The 21,039-nt window shown below is 38.3% G+C and overlaps 1 protein-coding gene across 5 annotated transcripts in view; it reads left to right on the top strand.

Annotated features, from left to right (window-relative positions):
* The window catches only part of BTBD10 (BTB domain containing 10), a 29,860-nt gene that overhangs the window by 490 nt on the left and 8,331 nt on the right, over positions 1 to 21,039 (top strand). The window contains exons 2-5 of one of the 5 annotated variants that reach the window (XM_040607870.1): positions 6,096 to 6,200; positions 6,839 to 6,997; positions 19,844 to 20,037; positions 20,692 to 20,977. In XM_040607870.1, the coding sequence (XP_040463804.1) occupies positions 6,897 to 6,997; positions 19,844 to 20,037; positions 20,692 to 20,977 (581 nt within the window). In that variant the 5' untranslated portion in view covers positions 6,096 to 6,200; positions 6,839 to 6,896. Of the gene's footprint in view, positions 1 to 6,095; positions 6,282 to 6,838; positions 6,998 to 13,628; positions 14,021 to 19,843; positions 20,038 to 20,691; positions 20,978 to 21,039 lie in introns of those variants that run through there. The other 4 variants (XM_040607869.1, XM_040607871.1, XM_040607868.1 and 1 more) reach the window with 4 other exon arrangements.

Raw genomic sequence — 21,039 nt, 5'->3', positions numbered from 1 at the left:
ACGAGCAGGCTGAACACTGCTTAATTTACCAGTCTTAATCGTATAATGTTTGTTGGTAAAACCTGCAGTTGCTGCCTGGGCAGTACAGACGCACTGTTACTGCTGAGGGCTGCTTGGCAGCGATCGTCTGATTCCTGAGCATCCTTATTTTACATAATCCTTAAGGATCGATTTGCCTACTCAAGCTGTCTTCGTAATGAGTTCGATGTCTTTTAAAACTTTTTTCCACGTAACTGTCTTTTATTTGCAGAAAATACCAGTTGCTTGTATGACAGATCTGTCATAGCACAATTATTTGTTGCAGTTGCTTATCATTACCTTTTTTTTTTTCTTTAAATTCACTTTTGTTTCTAGCTATTGCTTCTGCATCTCTTTCCTTCTTATCTCTGATCCCATCGAATGTGTCACTTCAGAACTCCTCTCTTTCAGGATTTGGATCCAGCTCCATCATAAGACCTTTTCCAGGTTTGTGTCTGTGGGTTGTCTGGCTTCTTTGCCCAAAGAAGTGGTTGAACATTGTATCTTTTTGTTCTTTACTCATGGCTGCCTCTTACGAATTCGAGTACATGATTAATACCTGGCTCCTTGGTAGCCTTTTGACTGTCATCTCTGTTCTCCTTTTTGTTTGCCTTTTTCCTTCATGAATCATGTGTAATGATTCATTTAAAGAGTACTTATTTCTGTTGTTGCTTCAGCTTTGGTGATCCTTTTCCTGGAAGACCCTCTCTTTCTCTCTGCAATTGCTATTGAATTAGATGATCCAGAAACATGAATTATCAACTTCACATTAATCACAGTTCGTGACTTGATAGCTCACACTTATTTTCTTTTATCTGAACTGAAAAAAAAATTGTCACTGCATCATCTTGTGTAGGTTACCTTGAATTCCTATAGCTTGAAAACAAGTACAGTCAAAAGGAACTGGCTGATTTTTCTTTTTTCTTTCGGTTTTTTTTTTTTAACCATTTCTCTGTAGTTAAGGCAGATTGTTCCATTGTATTTGTTTTGTAGGTCTGTCAGTGTGGATTTGTCTTTGACTAGGTCTCTTTCTTGCAAAGCATCAGAGATAATTTTTTTCTGTTAAGATGCACAAATCTTCTGCCAAAAGCCTTTGCGTATTATCTCTTGATTTGTACTGTTTCTGTCTCAAAAACTCATAGTCTACTACATGCTGCCTGTGATCATCATTGCCGTCTACTGATGTTGCTGTTTAAGACTGTTCTTACAGGTTTTTTCAGCACATGTTTGTATTTATGCTTTTGCCCAGTGTGTTAATGCCAGGGAAACTGGGGGTTGAGGAAGACAAGTTAAAGCAGCTCTCGTATTGCACATTAAATTCGTTCTTGAATCCCAGTTTTCCTTTTAGGTGCAATTGCATTTGAAAATGGTGAACAGCTGATGTGTGGATGACACTGCTTATTAAATTAGTCACAAGTATAGTCACCACTGGTTTTTCTGTCACTTTGTTATAAACTGTATGCTTTCGTAGGTTGTATGCTTGAGGCTGGGGCTGTTTTGTCCTGTGTGCATATGCAAAAACCAAACCCTCATATGCTAATTTCTTTCAGCACAGCTTTCCTTTAGCACTGTTGCTTAAATCTTGGCCTGGTTGTTGTTTATCAATAAAAGTACATATCTCTTTAAAACACATATGGAATCAAAAGCTAATTTAGAATTCATTTAAGATATGAAAAATCATTTGGGATTTTCTTGTTCATTTGAGATGTATTGTCACTGCTGGGTACCACCATGGGTGTAGACCTTCCTTGTTTCAAGAAATGTAACTGATAAATTGTTTCATGCTATTAATTTTGTTACTGATGCCGAGTGTTACCAAGCCCTCTGTCTTGTCTGCCTTCTGTTTTTGTATTGGTGGGCCACAGGTGATAGGGCTAGTAGTTGTGGCAAGAAGTTAGGGTTTGTGCCTTTTTCCTGCAGTGATAAGCACAATTTTGCTTTTGTGTGGGAGAAGTTGCTAAATCCACTGCGCTTTTTACAGGTTTACCTAGGTTGTGTTTACACAATGAATCTTAATACAGAGGAGGCATTGGGAATCATCTGCCTCTTGCTTTTTAGGCTTCCGATATCAGATAGGTGTTTTATAGTCGAGTTCCTTTTAAGAATTACAAAGTTAAAGCTGACAAGATAGTCACAGGCTGTCTGTTGCTCATGGTGCTGTAGAAATAGGAATATCATCAGCATCCCATGACTGCTCAATTATTATTTTTTTTCCTTCTTATTTATCAAGAGACATTTCAATCCTGACCTGCTATGTTAATCTTGAAACTATTGCGGAGGATGTCTCTTAGCTATGCTTTGATCAGTGTTGGTTTGATAACATTTTGGTGATGATAATTTATAAAATCTACTTTATATGGCTGATGTCTGCACTAGTTTGCAAGAAACTCACTTGGCAGGTATGGATCTCCATTATATATGGTGTCTGCATTATAAGCATGTGTGCTTTGAACTGTATTTCTTAATTAGGATATAATGTCACTGTGCTTGCATTCCCTGTAAATCTTACTTGTAAGTTAGTTTTTGTTATTGCTGCTCTTGTGCTTTGATGACTAGAACCAGCAAACAGCAGACTGTCACCCCTTACAGGAAGTCTACATAATCTGAATCTTGGGAGTTTCAGTGTCACAACTGATGCCAGGTTTTGTCCTAGCTGGTTACATGTCTACTGGATCTTCCAGATCATCCTGGTTCACCCTTATGGTGTATTTCATTGATGGAGCAGGTTAGAGCAGATGAGCTTCTGAAACCTGTCCTACTTTAGGAAATGCTTCTGACCAAGGTGTAAAGCTGAGTAGCTGCCTGAAGTATTACATGTTAGTTATCTGAATGTTGTCCTCTATACTGACAGCTGGGGCAATCAGTTCTTTGTTCCATCTGATGAGCTGGCATCCGGAAGATGACATCCTGGGTCTCTGTCTCAAAACTTCAGGCCATTTTAATAGTGTTCTTCAGTAAGACCCCAAAGCTTTGCTGCCTTACAAGTTTTCTCAATAAATGTAGTGTGGCTAGCTGTCTTGAAATGTACTGATAATTAGTTGAGATTAGCTTTACTTCTTTCCTGAAAGACTTCCAAAGCACACTTTCCCCCCGCTCACTTGCAGTACCTTGAAGAGTGAAAGTCCTGCATCTCACAAAAATGTATGTCCACTTCTTTCCAGCGTCTGATATTGCCTAAATCTTGCTTAATCTGCTGTGCATCTTTGGTGCATTTTATTTTGTCATGGCACAAAACTGAATATGCTTTAAGTGTTATTAATATAATAATATATTCTACAGCTATCACAAGTTAGTGTATGATACATCCTTTCATGAGCTCTTCAAGTAGTGGTGTAAACACATTAATTACTGTATTTTGCAATGCCTAGGGTGGCTCTACCGCATCAACTATTAGCTTCCACAAACCCACTGGGTGTCTGTCTTTACAATTCTTTTGTGTTCCAGTAGTCTACAACTTTGAGAAATGAGTGAGGATTCTGGCTTCAAGTTGATGTTAGCAAATTGAAGTGTTCTAGCTGTCTGTGTTGACAGCTTTGAAAGTTAGTCTACTTCCTGATTTACCTATTTTACACAGTTATTCTGTGTAATAATTCTCCAGAGTATTAGCTTTCTGCAGATGGGTAAGAAATCATTCTTTAAGCCTAGAGAATTGCTTATTAGCTAATCAGAATGGCAATCAGTTTGGCCAATATGATAGTGTTTTGTGATCTACAAAGGATATTTGGATTTGATTATTTTTTTTTTAATTTTATTTCATGTACTCCCAGTGCCTTTTTGCCTTTACAAACATTTCAGATCAGTTCCTTGATTTCATGGGAGGCATTGAATAGTACTTGTGGCGATGTACTCTTGCTGTTTTTTTGTTTTGCATGCAAGACCAGAATGTTTAGCAAAAAATATTTTCTTTGTGGCCCACAATGTGAATTGAAAAAAACCAACCCAAAACTAACAAAAAACCCCCAAAACCAAACATTTGAACCACAGTTGAAACATTCTTTTCTGTTGCAGGAAAAAGTGGATTTGTTGGTGTTCAAAAATTTATCAGGGGGACTAGTTAGTTAGTTTACAGAATTTATATGGCATTTGTTAATTGAAAAATTTCTATTTTCAATAGAGAAAAGCATAAAAAAAGTTTCCTTATTTATTGTCTTACAGGTTTGTTAAAACTTGAAATAAAAACTGATAAATGCGTTTGCTTATAATCCACACAAATGCTATCAACAATGGTCAAGAAAAAAACCCAGCTGTGTTACAGCAAATTGTTTCTGATAGAAGTGTTATTTGTTAAGATCCTGCTGAGTGAAGGATGGAGGGAAGACTGTTTCTTGTTTACAAGCTCATAGTGTGACATGCTTTAACTGTATTAGAAATTCCACAAAGATGTGACTTTGGATGATTTCAGATTGTTTATCTTTTAACTGTGTTCTAGTTCCAAGTTGTGTGCCAGTCAGGTACTTGATCGGTGACGCTGCTGGGGTTCCTCATATGCTTTAAGTTGGGAAAAGGGAACACTGTTGTTCGCGAGGAGCAGTCCCATTTGTTTCTGTTCTTCTGTGTCCTTTGGCTTAAGCGTGTAGCTGTATAGCAAAGCAGATTGAGGAACTGATCCTACTTAAAACCATCTTTTTCCTTGTGAACCTATATCCTCCTGTTGAATCTATTGCTTTCATTAAATGAAAGATGGGGAGGAGGCAGAAAAAGTGAGAGAATTTAAGAAAGTGATTTGAAGTTTTCCTTTCAGCTGCAGTTCTCATGAAAACAGCTGCTTTTACATGTCTTTTCAGTGTGAAATTCAAATATTGACATCTTGCTTCAGTGAAATTAGTAAGAACTAGCTGCTGGATGACAACTGGTTTCTGATAAGGCACCTGCTTTGGTCCATACCTGAGAGGATGAGGTGTTTATAAGTCTATTAGCTGGCTTTAAAGAGAAGAGAGAAAAACGAAAACTTGAAAAGAAACGGGTGGTGCTAAATGAGCCCATCACTGTGGTGCTTGTCGGAGCAGGGCCCTGTGCTCCTGTGGCAATTGGTAGCAGGGAGTGATTCCAGAATGGGAGTTATGGTGTTCTGCTAGGATAATGCTGGTCTTCACTTCTTTACTGTTAGTGTGAGTAGGAAGACTCACTGTATACCTTGCTCCAGTGACTGGATCTAGCGAACACAAATTGTTTCAATTCAGGATACAAGGTGCCTTTATTTTTGTATTGCTTATGTATGAAAATGTTAACGTCATGTTGCACCTAAGTTCTGAATGACAGCTGGTCAAGTAACTTGTGACTGGATTTATAAACCAGCCTTCCTTCCCCCTTCCTACTTAATAATACTTTTTCCATTCTGAAATAGGTTGTAGGTTTCTCCATGTTAAGGATCTAAACACACCTGATAAATGTGTGTAAATCCTATAACCTTCTGTGTTTGTGTAGTATTGTCACGCGTTGACTGTGTTTTGATAACCTGAATTTCCAGGTAATACACAATGAAATGCTTATCAGAGCTTTTTGCCTTTTTTTTTTTTTAATGAGAAAGTTGAGTATTTTCTATAATTGTAAATAAAACGTTTTTTCCTTTCCAGACTCTATATGGACACCTGACCATATATGAGTCTTCCAATCCAAGTGTTTTTAATTATAGAAGCTGTAATGGCGGGGGGGGACGACCATAACCCTGTGGTGGAGATTGTATACTTGGTATAAAATCTGTTTTCTTTGTTAGAACTGAACATGAAGGAAAAAGTCATATACAACTGACATTTTTAAGAAGCTTGTTCTCTACTGTTCTCTTGCAATAAAAATTTGAGTTCGGATTTAGCTAAAAGAATCAAAGTTGTCAGAAGGGCTCTTTTCTTTTCCACGATTAGAGGGACTTTTTATTTGAGAAGCTACCTTATTTCAAAGAAGTCGCAATTCCTTTGGGACTCACTTCAAAAAAAAAAAAAAAATAATCAGTTTCATTGATTGCAATAGAAATGCAATAAAGGGGTGTGGGCTGGACATACAATGTTTCTGAAATATTTAGCTTAAAACTTCAGAGAAACATAGTAGGCTTATCTGTCTGTAATTTTAATTTTTTTTTACAGATGCTGTACAATCATCAGCTCTTCACTTGTGGCTACTTTATCATTTTTGTAATCAGATCATTCGGAACTATATAACTCAAGTCTTGACACAAGTGTCACTTATAGGTATGACTTGAACACCAGTCATTGAAGATTGGCTGTCTTCATTGACAGTCACAAAGTTATTTTATCTATGAGTGAATTCTGGTGAGTTGAGCATAATACTGGAGCCCAGTCAAGGAAGGGTAGGCTTATAATGTCTGGTTTTCTATTAAATTTTTGTGACTTTTCTGCAAGAGTCAGTGAAACTGGACTACATTGAGTGTTTCTAAGGATTGCTATTTGTTAATCTTATTCCTGTTTTCCTCTTGGGCAGCCATTCAAATTATAAAACTTGGTCTCTCTTCTACAGTTGGGATCATTCTTTGCATTAACCACACATTTGAAAGAAAATTATGATGTGTTTGCCTTGTGTTTTATGACCAGTGACTTCTCTGTTTGGACACAGTGAAATTAATTGTGGCAAAATTGAAGTTGTCTGCCAACACTTACAGAACTGTATTTCTTATAACAAAATCTTCAGTGCAAGTATCAGCAAAACATATAGAATGTTATTGTCATGCAATTTAGAAGTTGTGCTTCTGTATATCTTTCTTTCTGCAACCTTTATTTAAAAAAACAAAGCCTAACAACACAGAATTCTGCATGTCTATAATTTTTTTTGTGTGTGGCATTTAAAGGTAAACACTACTCTCTTAATGTAGGTTGTGAGTGCTGCATGTATGCTTTTCAGAGCAGTAGTGTGAGGAAGCTGGCAGTGGAATGGCAGGACGGCCTCATCCTTATGATAGTAACTCCAGTGATCCAGAGAATTGGGATCGGAAATTGCATAATAGACCTCGTAAACTTTGTAAACATTCAAGGTAGGTGCTATGTACCATCTATTGCATCTCAAAAACCATAACAAAAGTCCATTCTAAAGGCTACTGTATCTGGTTGTGGCAAGTCCTGTCTTCTTCTTGAAAGAGACACTACATCCTTTAAAATATATTTTCTAACCTAACTGATGTGTCAGCTTCCCTAATCCATGCTTAGATTTGTTTTGCTGTGGGTGGGATTTAGTCTTTTTAAAAAAAACCTAAATGCTTTGCGTGTATATCGAGACACCAGTTGAGTGACTAAATATATGAGTTTTCTTGGGGTGCTTGCTGGGAGTTACTTCTCTTCATCATTTTTTAGTTGTTGGTACTCTGTGAAGTAGCATACTTAAAATATGTGCAACTTGTTCATGGCGATAACTGATAGTTTAGTTGCTTGCATGCAAGTGTCGCGCTCTAGTACTTTCTTTGTAAAGCTGTATGTCAGATCTTGCTGTTGCCTGCATCCCTCACTGTAAGAATGTTTTTAAAATGCTTCTTGATTTGAAGACATAATGAAGTTAATTAATGTCTTCCCAGCATATAGTGCTCAAAAATGAACTAAGCAAAGCAGTTAGTCACCTAACAAATGTATGTGAAAAAGCATGTTGCTGGAAATATATATAAGCATCCAGATAAATGTGTATCTTCCAAGTACATTGCCCTTTTAGAAGTACTAAATATAACTAAAACATCTCTGATAGCTAGCTAAAAATGTTCACAATTTAAGCTTTCACACTCCCAAGATGATAGGGAAAGAGCTAAGGAGCACATTCAGTAACAGCAACTTAATTCACATTTTTATTTCATAGGTTCAGATAAATTGGAATCAAGCATTGCCCAAAGTATTCTATGGACAATTAAGATTGTGGGTTATTTTTCTGTCATTAAATCTTGGATAATTGTGAGACATCCAAGAGGGCAGGAATAAAGAATGCACCAGTAATTAAAAGGCTCACAGGGAGACCCACGTAATTATAGGCCTGTCTGTGAAGCGAATAATGGAATGGTTAACGTGAAACCAAGGAGGGTGGCTGGTGCTACCGGTTAGTATAGGCTTATCGAATATAGCTTTGTACAGTTGATGTTTTTATTAAGATGACGGTGTCTGGCAAGTGGTTGAGCTGTGTTTCTTATTTAGGATCGAAATGTGGCGCAGTATCAGCAAATGAACAATATAGGTATAATAGGGCATTGTATGCAAGTTGAGGACTGTTCGCTGTCAGGTCTCGGAGTGTGATTGTAAACGGGTGATTCATTGCTGAGTCCGGTTCATGGAGTTCATCTCTGATCCCGTGCTACCTCCCATGACTGGTGATCTGGAATAAAACCTAAAACTGATATTGATGCAGATGACCCATGATGGGGAGCGCTAAATAATGAAAAGAACTCATTAATAGCATGTGATCAGAGCGGTTTGATAAACTGGGTGAAAATAACTGTGCATTCTTCATATGACTAAATACTGAACTTAAACGTATAGGAAAAAAGAATGTAGGCCATTTTTGTAGACTGTATCAACTCACAATCATCAGCGGTATTGGCACCGTAAAGAATACGGACTCAATGGGTAGTCAACTGAACTGAAGTCTGCAAGACCTGAGTCTGGTCAAAAGGACTAATGGAGCTGTTGGATGTATAGTGGAGTTATTGGAAGTCTGGTATCAGCAGTTCTGGGAAGATATTGATTAGAGGGGTTCTGAGACACAGAAGTTACTAGGTATTTTTTGAGATGGGGAAACTCAAAGGTTCAGTAATGACATCTGAATCAGATCCTCGCAGAAATGGCATTGTGATGATGAGCTGTAGTCAGTAGGTAAATTTGTAATAACATGTCGTAGCTGGAAGCTGAAGCTAGGGAAATCCAGTCCAGAGGAGCAGTGTACATGTCTTAATGTATGTGGTCTGTTGTGGATTATCTATTTTGGGAAAAAATTTTAAGTAAAAAGCTGTGCAGCTTTTGGAAAAGATTATTAGATGCAGATAGGAGTTAACTCAAGGAAGTCTATGGCCTATGCCTTTCAGAAGGGTTGCTGTTGATCGTTTGGTACAGTCTGAATTCAAGGTTCACGCATCAGCTGCAATTATTTATAGGCATAGATTTTATGCCTTCTAAGTTGGACATATTTCTGACAAAACACAATTTGTGTTTCCATTAAGATGTTGAACAGCCAGTGTTTTATGGAAGCTTTTAGTATGTATGATAGGGATATAGTAATCAAGCTAACATCTGATATTTTTTTTCCCCACCAAATAATGTAAGCTTGTTTTGGAAATCTTTGAGAATCCAGCTAATATTTTGAGGTCATAATAGAGTAAGGAATAAATTAAGGAGAAATATTTTGTTACCTTGTTCCGTTGAGATACTTGATTACTTCAGAGAATTCAATTATTGGGAAATGGTGTACTTTATTCAAAAGCCTGAACAAAATAATTGGATTTTGGGTGGCTGAATATAGACATACTACTATCATTTCTGACTTCATTGACACTTTTTCTCCAGACAAATTAAAATCTGTGCAAAAAATGCTTTTTTTCCCCTCAGACTGCTTTTGGAGACATATGTTTTAATGATACAACTTGAACAGAACCGCTTTGTTAAAAGGTTTGAGTACTGCAGTCTTATTTGTCTTGCACTTCAAAAATATGCCTTGTACAAAATAAGAAAAAAACTGCCTGGGGTTTGAGAAGTGTAATGGTGAAGTAAGAACTTTAGAATAAATCTCAACAAGGGAGTAATGTTTAAGATGGATGCTTAGCTTGTCACTTCTTGGTGCTTTGGAGTGTTTAATCCTCTAGCCTTAACATTCTTAAAATAGCTTAGATAATTTTCTAGACTCATAGAAAATATAATCTAGGACTGTGAGCTGTCCCTCTGCACGTAAGGATTATGTGGCAGCAAGGATAGCCATGGGACTTGGCTCCCTTAACTGTGCCGCCTGTGTGAGGCAAAGGACGTGTGGCAAAACTGTCTAAGGGGGTGTATGTATTAAACAGTTACACAGATTAACATGATATCTTTTTCTTTCTGGTCTGGCAAGTTTCCAATTTTTTAAGCCTCTGGCGACTTGCACTGTTTTCTTCTCTTCCTTTTTCTTACTTGTTCTGAGATGGGCAATGTAACAGAAAACTCTGGAGACATTCAGAAAATAAGGATCAAAAATATGATGGAAGTGATCCTTGGTATAAACTTAAAGAGCCTGACGGGATGAAATTATATGGTATTAAAGCTGACTAATTAATGATAAAGTCTTGTTGGTCCAAGCCATTACAAAAAATCTTTGAGATTCTTTTTATTTAAGTACCTGAACAAGATGGAACAAAACTTTCAGAAACCATATGTTGACTAAATGGTAGCTTAGGTTCAAGTCAATGGTCTCTGAATTCATATTTTCATTATTAGATATTGCTGATCTGTATTTTCTATTTTATTTTTAACTGATTACTAGCTTCCCACATGTAACTTCTCTGTAATGCTCTCATACTTGTTGGAAAACCTTAATTCTGTTGTGCTAAGTGCTTTCTCTGGAGTTGTGAAAAATCTGTGGCTTAAATTTGCCTCTTTCTTAACAATTGTCCAGGATTTAACTTTCTAAATTTGCTTCTGGTTTAGGCCCATTTGATAATTCCTTGTTTGTTCATTCTGTTGATAGTGTTAAAACTCTTGCCTGCCCTACTGCATTAATGAACAAAATGTGGCTGTGGTGTGATTCTGTTGTCTTCATTCTTGAACCTCTCGAGTCTTTCAAAAGCTTCAACTTCTTTGAAAAATTTTCCAGAGATGACAAGTTATGTTGCAGATGCTGAATGCTGAGATTTTTTTTCCCTAATATTATTTTTGCATGCTGGGAGGATGCATTCATGAGTTGTGAATGGAACTGCCACTTGCCTCAGCATTTTGTAAGTACACGAAGCATCCCCAGAAGAGTCCTTTTCTCATCTCTGGATTGATATCAGAATGTATAATCTGTTTTCTACTGCAGGATGGGCTTTATTTTTCTTCATGAAATTTGGATTTCTGCAGTTGAACATTTTAGAGCATGGGCCGGGCCTTCGCCATGTATGACATGAAAATAATTTAGGCCTGCTTTTGCCATGGGTGCAAATGAATGAACGAATGTGCATCATTTGCTTTAACTGCAAACATGCTCGCTTTTAATTGCAAACTGGTATTGGCAGATCAAGATCTCCTCTTCATTTAGCTTTTGTTGGCACCAGGATATAAAACCCTCAGAAGAAACTGAGATGGGCTGGGAAGAGATGATCTTGGAATCTAGAAAAATGGGCTGCACTCAGTAATGGCTTTCAAAAATATCAGTCTACCAATCTTCTGTAAGGCATCTAAGGTATAGTGAGTGATCTTAACCAGTTGTTTTTGTTGGGTTTTTGGGAGCTTGTGAACACTGCTGAGAAAGAAAGTTTAGTGACTTTCTGTGCAAAAGCACACACTAAATCCTCTTGAAATTCTCCAGCACACAAATGACCTTTTCCAGATATCGTCATATGTTTTTTGTGGTGGACTTTGGCATCATGTAAAACTTGATGAGACCCTGATTTTTTTTTTATTAAAACACAAAGCACATCCAAGGTGAAGCAGTTAAGCTCAGAACTTGAGTTTTTACGGACAGCTCTTCTGCATTGTTGTCTGCTCCATTCTGCTCTGAGAGTAGAAACTATAACGTCTAGATAGAGGTTCAGTAAGTGTTTACACTCAGTCTTTTTGAATTTGGACGTCTAAAGCTAGTTTTTAGTAGATAGAGGTACTTTACAGTTCCAAGAAGGAGAACATGCTTCTGAGTTTCTTTAAACCTTGATTTTTACCTAACATCCCATTTTGAAAATGGAGTAGGAATTGGCGCATAAATAAAGGCAGCCCATATTCCTCTATGGAGGGTCGTGTATTTGGGTAGCTTGACAGAAGTCATACAGTGTGAATGTATACCTACCTAAAGGTAACTTACTTGCTGTATGAAAAATCCCATTAGTAACTGCACACTCACGGGAATTTTTTGTTGTTTTCTTCCTGAAATGGAACGGAGTTACTAAGAAATGTATTACAGTTGACAGACCCACTGAAGACCAAAATTATCTGAATATTTAAGAATTTTGGAGCAGGGAAGTGTTCATGGAGTTGTTGTGTTGAGATAAGGGACGATCTTATAGCGCTCCCCACGTTAAGCAGAGAGAATTCTTTCTGAGAACTTCCATAGTGGGTTGAAACCCAAGTTAAGTGTGACTGCTGGGCTGTGCATCTACAAGGTTTTCATGGATGTGTGTCCTGGACTGAGGGGTAGTTTTGTGGGAATTGGGAGCTAATCTGTCCATGGCATGTTCTTTCTACCTGAAATTAGGAGTAAAGGCGAACAAAACATACTAATTCTGCTGTGGATAAAAGACCTTGTGTAGGGAACCAGTGCTGAAAAAAACTGGGTGCACTTGTACTTTTTCTTCCTGTGGAGCTGTTAGAGGCAAAAAAAAATGCCTGAAAGAAGGTTTTTCCAGCGTGTATTCTGTATAGCTTGTTACAACCACGTCGTCCATCACTTTTTTCGAAGGGAAGAAGAAAGGCTTGCAAGACTGGGGGTTATTCTGCCCTGGGGCATGGGAAGGGTGGTTGTGTGAACCCTTACAAGACCCTAAACCCAGAAGAAAATTCATGGGCTCAGGTAACTGAAACTGTGTGAGCAGAAATTTTCCTTCCGTGTCTAGAGCTGACTCTTAGTCAAGAATGCTAGTGCTTTCCTGCCTTCCTAATCACAAGTCTCTTGTTTTTGTTATGTCCTCTTTATAACAGCAGTCTTTTGCTCAACAATTCCCCTTGTTCCTTCAGCTTTCATCATATTTTATTTTCTACTCTACTGCTTATGACATCTAGATTTTTATTTATTGTAAGACTTGCTTTTAAACTATTCCTCCAGTGCATTGCAGCTCCTTAAAACAGCCTACAGACATTCTGAAAAGAATAATTAAAAAAAAAAAACAAAGAAAAAGCTGTAGCATAATTCTTATCTTCCCCCAAAAGAAAAAACCCTTAGAAAATTTTATCCTGACATGTATATTAGTCTGGTTCCTTGTTTTTTGTGCTTGGTGGGCTCGACTTGTCAAGCATTTGGTTGACTTATTGATGTGAAGATGCGCTGCAGCAGGACTTGGTGAACTGATTTCTGATTGGTGAACATACTGATTCCTGTAACTATATATCTAATATTTAGATTGTCACAAAGCTTAGATTTTCCTGGCTTAGACTTAACTACAAACATCCCTTTCCCAACAAGAAATGGAGGCTGTGCTGCCTTGTTCTCAAAAGGGTGTTGCTGTACCTGCTTATGAACTCAGCGAAAGGTGAATTCCCTTTAAATATCAATCCAGGCAGACTTTACAGGAACGAATTAACTGTCCCCTGAAACTTGCATGGATTTGTCGATCTTAAGTGATCGTGAACACAGATGAGAGCTGTGACGAGAGAAAGTTAGCAATAACCTTTTTCAGATGTGGGGTTTGTGTGCTGAAACCCGACGAGCTGGCAGGACTAGAAATAGCTTCGCAGATGGTACTTGGCAGGGTACGGAGCAGCTCGCCGCTGGCACGCTCGCCTCCCTGCCTGTCAGTCGCGGTGCCCAATGGCTGCGTAGGGATGGGAAAACGGCAAGTATGGATTCAGCTCACAGGAGGCTGCGAGGTCAGACGTCAGGATTGCACTACGCATGGCTGAGTCGGTGACTGTGAGAAATGGAATTGAATTAATATCTAGAGGGGTTTGCGTCTTTGAACACTTAATGGACTGTATAGCTGTGATCTCCTGTGCTTGAGGTGAAGATGATGGAGGAAAAAGTAAGGCTCGCTGCTGGTGCGGTGAACTACTGAAGAATGATGGAAATAGCAAATATGCTGAACTTGACAAGTAATGCCAAAGGATGCTGATCTGGCTTGCAAAGCTGCCTTCTTGGAAGGAACAGAATTCCTTTGTCCTCTGATCTCAAAATTATTTCCATGCTTTTGTGTTTCCTCCCTGATAGATGCAAGAGGAAGGTGCGTATCTGTTAACAGGAATAATCTGTGGGCATTATTCATTCAGGAGAAGAATGAGGAAAAGGAAAAGTGCTGTCCTTTGTGTGCACTGGTCAATTGAAATGTCTGCTGACAAAGAACAGACTTCAGGGGGAGGAAGAGGGGCATAAGCACTGTCATTGTGTAAGTTCTAGCAATACGAGCAGGACAGATTTCTTCTAAAGCCTTATAGCACTGTATCCATAACAGCGTATGCATAAAGCTGTATATCCCTGTTCTACAAGTGCTGCTTCTGTGAATTGTCCTAGGAAGGGATGGGATCTAAGTTTATATTAACTTTTATTAAAATGTAAGCTTTAGACAATAAGGGAGAAAAAAAGGGGGAAATCTTGGTTAATATTACACTGCTGTGTCCCTTTCATTTAAATAAGGTTTTAGGGTGGTTTGGGGGGGTAACAAGTTTATTGGTTTAACACCATAATTCTGTGTAGACAAGAGGCAGTTTTATAGACTAAGTATGTTTGTTGGCAGCATTTAGTAGGATGCACATGAAGTTTGGGTGTTGGAATGCATGCTGATTGTTTTGGCAGTAGAATTAACTCAGTTTAATGACTTCTTTTAATCATTAGTAATGTATTCAGAGCAATATGTTGTTATGTATAAAGACAAGCTGAAGATCTCCTTCCACAGATGACTCCAAAGCATCATTAAATTGAAGAGCATTTACATTTTTTAAAAACAGCTCTTCCCTTACTGCAAAAATAGGAAGCATATCAGTATGACAAGTGTGCTGGTTTTGACGGTACCATTTTTCCTTCTTTATATCACATTAAATAGGTTTGCTTAAATAAAGTCTTGAACTTACTTTGTTTTCTTTGTGAGGTGGCTGCTTTTAAAGAAAATGCCTTTTCCCTTTACAAAGGCAGAGCTTCCTTGATCCTTGACTGAGGGGGAAAATAAATTCTGTCACCAGCTTAAAGTTCTTGAATGGGTGCAGTGCTACTGTCCCAGCGTTCCTTTGGAGCCAGGGAAAACTGTATTGAATTTTTGAAGATTGTCTAAATAGATACGTATTCATAGAGCTGGTTTTGTGGTGTTGCGTTTTTGTGGTTTGGTTGTTTTTTTGTTTGGTTTTTTGTTTGGTTTTTTTTTTTAACCTGTAGGGAAGTAATTGGTAAAGCAAGATTCTCTTACCTTTCTTTTTTGGTATTAGATGGGCTGCATGTGTGGGGCTTTTTCCAGTTCTAGTGAATGAGGAAATGAGGCTGTGCATTTAAAATATTGGGGGTTCTTTTCTCTCTTGCAGTTTTAAATTAAATGCAGTATGTTATTAAGTGTACAGGAGAACATTTTGCTTATAGGCTGGTGTTGTGCTTTAGTCATTGCCTGTGGCTTCTACAGCACAGCGTGCAGCTGGTGGTCATCAGCTGGGAAATTAATTGAAAGTTGACACTGCAAATACTTCTTTTCAGAGGGAGATAGAGATCTGAAACTATAATGACTTTCTTGGCGACTTGATATAATGCACCGTGCAGAACACCACTGACTGGTGTAGGCTGAAATTACAGATTAATACAGTATGGTAGCCAGGTGCTGCATGAGACGAATGGCTTCCTAGCACTTTTAATTACCTGCAGTTCACTGCTGTGTGAGAAGTAGTGCTGTTTTATCTGGTCTGTATAATGCTTCTGTGAACCAAATACTTCTGAATAGTTTGCCTGTTCTTGCAAATGGGGCAGCTCTGCTTTTATCAGTCACTTTTCTGTTGGTGTAGGTAGATAGCTGTGTCGACACAACTGTGGAACTCCATAGTGAACGTTGTTTGTCTTGCCCCCATCGCTGGGGACAGGTTTGTGATTTAAAGGTCTACACATTGCTGGCATAGAGCGAAGGGGTTTTGTTTCCCTGCAGCAACAACCTGCTGTCCCCAGTGGCTTTGTTAGAGGAGAAAAAACAATATTAACAAGTCCTTCAGTGAAAAAAAATTGAAATTATTTGGTACTCTTGATGTATTAATTCTTTTGAACACTTGCAGCTTCTTCTAAAAGCCTCTGTACAGGAAATCGAAGGCACAGGTCTTCTTTCATATGTACTAGCCACAGATGTAGCTCCTTTTTCAGACTGGTGGAGTAGCTCAGTGAGACAGTTTTCCTAGTCAAATATTGCAGGGTAAAGCCGGTGACCATCTCTTCTGACGTGCTATATTCTACTTTATTTTCTCTTTCTTCAGATTTAAACTCACTTTAGTTGTCTTGTTTATTGCAGAGCAAAGTTGTATTTCAGTGGTAGCTCTTACCTGAGTACACATACTGTCAAGCAAATGGAACTTCAGATTTTTTTTTGGTATATATCCAATAGATGAAGTTTTATATTTTTTTTTGCATATTGTGACTCAACTGTGATGAGATTTAAGATTGACATTTTAGACAGCTGTTAGTAAGATGAGTGAAGTTTCATGATTCAGATGGTGATGTCTCAAGCCAAACTGTTTGAATTCTCTGAAATCTTGCAATTTTAGCTTCCATCTTGCATCTTCTGGCTCATAGATAATGTGCCAGTCTCACAGCATTAATCTGTACGTTAAAGGGAGGAAAATACCGCAAAGAAGCAAGCAAATGAATGGTGTGGCCAGCTACAATTGGAACAGCTCTTTGAAATTATTTCCTAATCTATCTGTTTCAGAAACGATTTAATATTTAAGGATCTTGTCCTCCTCCAGCTGGCGGCCTCCGCCTCTTTTGAAGTGTGGTGTGCTGAATTGGTGGCTGGTGTCTGTGCTCTGAAGGGATGGACGGGGCTGGCAGCAGGAGGCACGTTACTCTGTGCACACTGCCCCTCTCTTCCCAGGCTTGCTGGCTATACGTACCGAGGCAGAGGTAGCCCAGTTCCAGTACTAGGAAGGTATAGCTGAAACAGTCGTGCCTGGTGTGTTTAGTCCTTCATTCAGACGTGACTAAGGAGGAAGTATGATGCTCGCTGAGTCAATGTTATTTCCTGTAGCACCTGTTTTTCTCAACTCCTGTAAAGAGATTATTAACTAGGGTTCGCCCTACTTCAGTGTGAACTCTGAATCACTGGTTAGAGGGTAATGTGGCTTTCGATGGTTTTCTGGATTAAGAATCACATTTTAATTGCCTTCTCTGTTAAAGGGTAATTCATATTTGCTCAGCCGAAATGCGTGATAAGCCTGCATATCCTTACAGTGGTTCAGTTTCATTTTCTAGTGTGTTTCCCTTATTTAAAGCAACTAGAGTGCTTTAGCTATTGAGAAATAGTGAGTCATACATTTTGATACCATAAAACGTGGCACCTGCAAAACTCTGGTTTCTCACAGCATGGTTAGAAATATTATCAGGGCTGGGATCAAAGCACTGCTTTAACAAAGGCCTAATCACATGGGGCTTTATTAGGATTTGCTGAGATATTTTGTCACAGGACTGCTATGTATGTGTTTGAGTACTCCACATGCACAGAGCCCCCCACCCCACCTCCCTCTTCCTGGGATAGCTGGTTGTGCCATGATGTGCAAATATAAATGCACAGATGAGATACAGAGGTTTGGTGGTTGTTTTCTTGTTTTTTTGTTTTTTTTTTTAAAAAAGTTTGACCATTTCTTGGGAAGTTAAGCTGTAGTAGTAATGAATATCATCATGTATAAACAGGGGTCAGACTTGAGTTTCAAGTTAGGTTTTAATTTTAGGCTTTAGTCAGCATTTCTGGTAACTTGTGGATACATTTTGTAGCTATTAAACTGGTTATGTATTGTATGCATGCATATATATATATAGTATTGTATGCATTCATCTATCTATCTATCTATCTATCTATCTATGGAAGAGAAGGTGCAAAGGTTTTCTGAAATTGTTGATGTTCTTGAAAGGGAGGTTTGTAGATCTCACTGTGGCAAACTTAGGTACATTTCACTTCCGTAATTCCAGAATTTACCGTTCTCTAATAGAGAAGTAAAACAAGTAAGGAGACATGGCAGCCATGCTGAAATGCTATATATCTTAATACATTTTGCATTGCACTGCTTTGGAAGTCCTGAGGAAAATTCTATTTCCTTTCATTAAAATAGGTTGGATCATCTTTATTCTTGGACTGAGCGTTTCCAGCCATAAGCAGGGCTTGCAGTTCTTTTACCTTATTCAATAGACCTCTGGCTGACTTCACATCCTAAAGATGCATGTCTTACTGCAGCATATTTTAAGCTTGGCAGGAAACAGTATTGCAGTAGAATCTCGCTGCACCAAACTTCTGCTTTATTGGATACAGGATCCTTCCCTCACTCGGGTGGGGTGGGGAGAAGCTTGTGTTCATTAGTTGAGAGGCAAATTTCTTATTCTGTGCGTTGTGCTAATACTCACTCGTGCCAATGTAAACTCCATAAGCTCTATCATAGCCTTTTTGTTCCGATGTAAGCTCCTCTTACCGGTCACTGAAAGCTGAAATACGTCATGCTGGATATTCACTTTTTCAAATAGTCTTGATTTTTGGTTTTTTTTTTTGTCATTACTTCTAAGCAACTCAAAAAGAGGATGTTCTGCTCAACTTGCTTGTACAGTTCTTGCTTTTAAAATTCTTTGTGCTTTTTGTAGCCAGGTGGTTATTTTTACCTCTTTGTGTTCTTGAATCCTACAGTATTCCTAGCAGTTGTATTTAAGGTCTCTTGGTAAAAGTTGTGGGATCTGCAGGCTTTAAGTGGGGCATTGATGCTCCTGTGGGAAATTATGACCCTTCTTTGTCAGACCTTGTAGTTGTGCAGGCTTCTGTCTCTGTTATCCAGTACCTGAGGCTTTTGGAAAGTTCTTCATTTAAACCCATAAGTAAGGAGTGTTGTCAGGCCCACACTTGAAAGGCAAATAGCAAAGGAACTGATTTAGGAATTCCAGTGGGGTGCAAGGACACAGGTATGTCCTTGCTGTCCTGATATATAAACTTCTTATTTAAAGAGTACAGATAAAAGGCATAAGTATTTTTTTGGTAAAATCCAGCAGTAGCTGTTGCAAGTTGATATTTAATTTTTTAGGTAGTTTCTGAGAGTACTGGAACTTGAAACTGACTGGTTTTGTTGCAATTAAATGATTAATTGTGAAATGTAATCAGTATCTTAAATTAAGGAATATACCAACTTAATCACAGTCTAAAAAAAAAATCTTAAACTGTTACATCAAGATTTGTTACTTTAGATGTCCTAGTTGTTACTGACAGTGCTTTAATATATATGGACTATATTAAAGACAAGATATATATTTGCTGTCTGGGTTGTGGTGGCTTACTATTGTTCCTCCTAAGAGGAATTAATGTGCAGAAATAAACTCTTGGCTAGTATGCCGTGGCTTGGTGTATCAACTAGTTTAAGGCTGACCACCTTTCTAAAGGGCAAGCTGCAAAACAAAGTAAAAGTCAGTATTAAAAGCCTATGTTCCAAGAGGGGTTTTCCAAAACAGGTTCCACAGGAGAAAAAAAATGACCCCTAACTTTTAATTTCATGGTTTGACTAGAATGTTTAATTTAACAGTAAGACCCAAAATAGAATTCTCAGTTGGGTTTGACTTACCTGTCTGGAAGGGATTTCTATGAATACAGGTTCACAGGCAGGCTCAGCTGCTCATGCAGTGTCTCTGTAGATCACACAGCAACAAACAGGTAATTCTTGCTGTCTACTTAATGTTCCAGATCATTACTTGTGTTTGTAAACATAAATGTGGGTACAACAATCAAAGTGGAGGGGGATAATACTAATCTTCAAAGCAGGTACATGGAGTGTGGATGCCTTTAAAATTTGAGTGTGTGTTTCTGAAACTTTGAAATGCTGTATGTTTCTCTTATTTCTGTTTTCAGCACCTCATCTCGTATTGCTAAAGGAATAGACTACACAAAAATGAGCCTCCATGGCGCAAGTGGTGGACATGAGAGATCAAGGGACAGACGCAGATCAAGTGACAGATCTCGTGACTCATCCCATGAGAGAGCAGAATCTCAGCTCACTCCATGCATCAGGAATGTCACTTCACCAACAAGACAGTATCATTCTGGTGTGTGCAGATCTGTAGCATTTCAAGGATTAAAATTCTTCATTACTGTTTTGTTAAAAGAATATAATAAAAAGCATTAGTTGTTGATGATACAACATATGGATTCTTTACGTGTGCCCTGGGCTGCAGGTACCCCTTTTTTTGATAGGTCGTAACTTTTTTCTTCAGTCTGCAGTGTGTATTCCTACTTAGCTCTTACTTAGTTCAAATCACAAGAACGGTCTAATTCATCTAAGATGGTAATTAACTAAACACTTCCCCTTTACTTGGTAGGGTTTAGGTATTTAGAAATACAGGGAACACTTCTCTCTTAAGTGACAACTTGGTTTGTTTCTTTGAACTACAGCACTGAACACCAACTGTGATGCATTGCTTCTGTTATGTTGAGTTGCTTTTTCAGTACTAGAAAGCTGAATTTCTCTTGTAACGGCTTTGGGGAGGTGAGGTGGCTTTGACAGTGATAGAGACCTAAGGATCTCATATATGGACAGTCATTTCTGAAGGTTCCTTTAATTAGTATAGATTTAATTGAAAGAGTTTGTGCTTAACAATTTGCAATGTTTTGTGCCTGGAAAGACATAAACTGCATAGAGCTCATGTAAATCTATAACTTAATTTCCTGTTTCTTCTCCTTCTACCTCATCCTCACTTAAGATCGTGAGAAGGATCATAGTTCATCTCGACCAAGCAGTCCTCGTCCTCAGAAGACTTCCCCTAACGGTTCTGTTGTTAGCATGGGCAACAGCAGCAGGAACAGTAGCCAGTCAAGTTCAGACGGGAGCTGCAAGGCTGGTGGGGAAATGGTGTTTGTATATGAAAATGGAAAAGAGGGAGCTCGGAATGTAAGAACTTCTGAACGAGTAACACTCATAGTGGATAACACCCGATTCGTTGTAGATCCTTCTATCTTTACGGCACAACCTAATACAATGTTGGGCAGGTTGGTATCTTTTGTTGTTGTTGTTGCCTTAATAACTAGCTGTAGAAGAGAGCCATAAATGC

This window comes from Falco naumanni, chromosome 10, assembly GCF_017639655.2.
Source record: "Falco naumanni isolate bFalNau1 chromosome 10, bFalNau1.pat, whole genome shotgun sequence".
Taxonomy (NCBI): Eukaryota; Metazoa; Chordata; class Aves; order Falconiformes; family Falconidae; genus Falco; species Falco naumanni.
The sequence above is the reverse complement of the archived record's forward strand: the minus strand, read 5'-3'. Positions and strand labels throughout refer to the sequence as shown.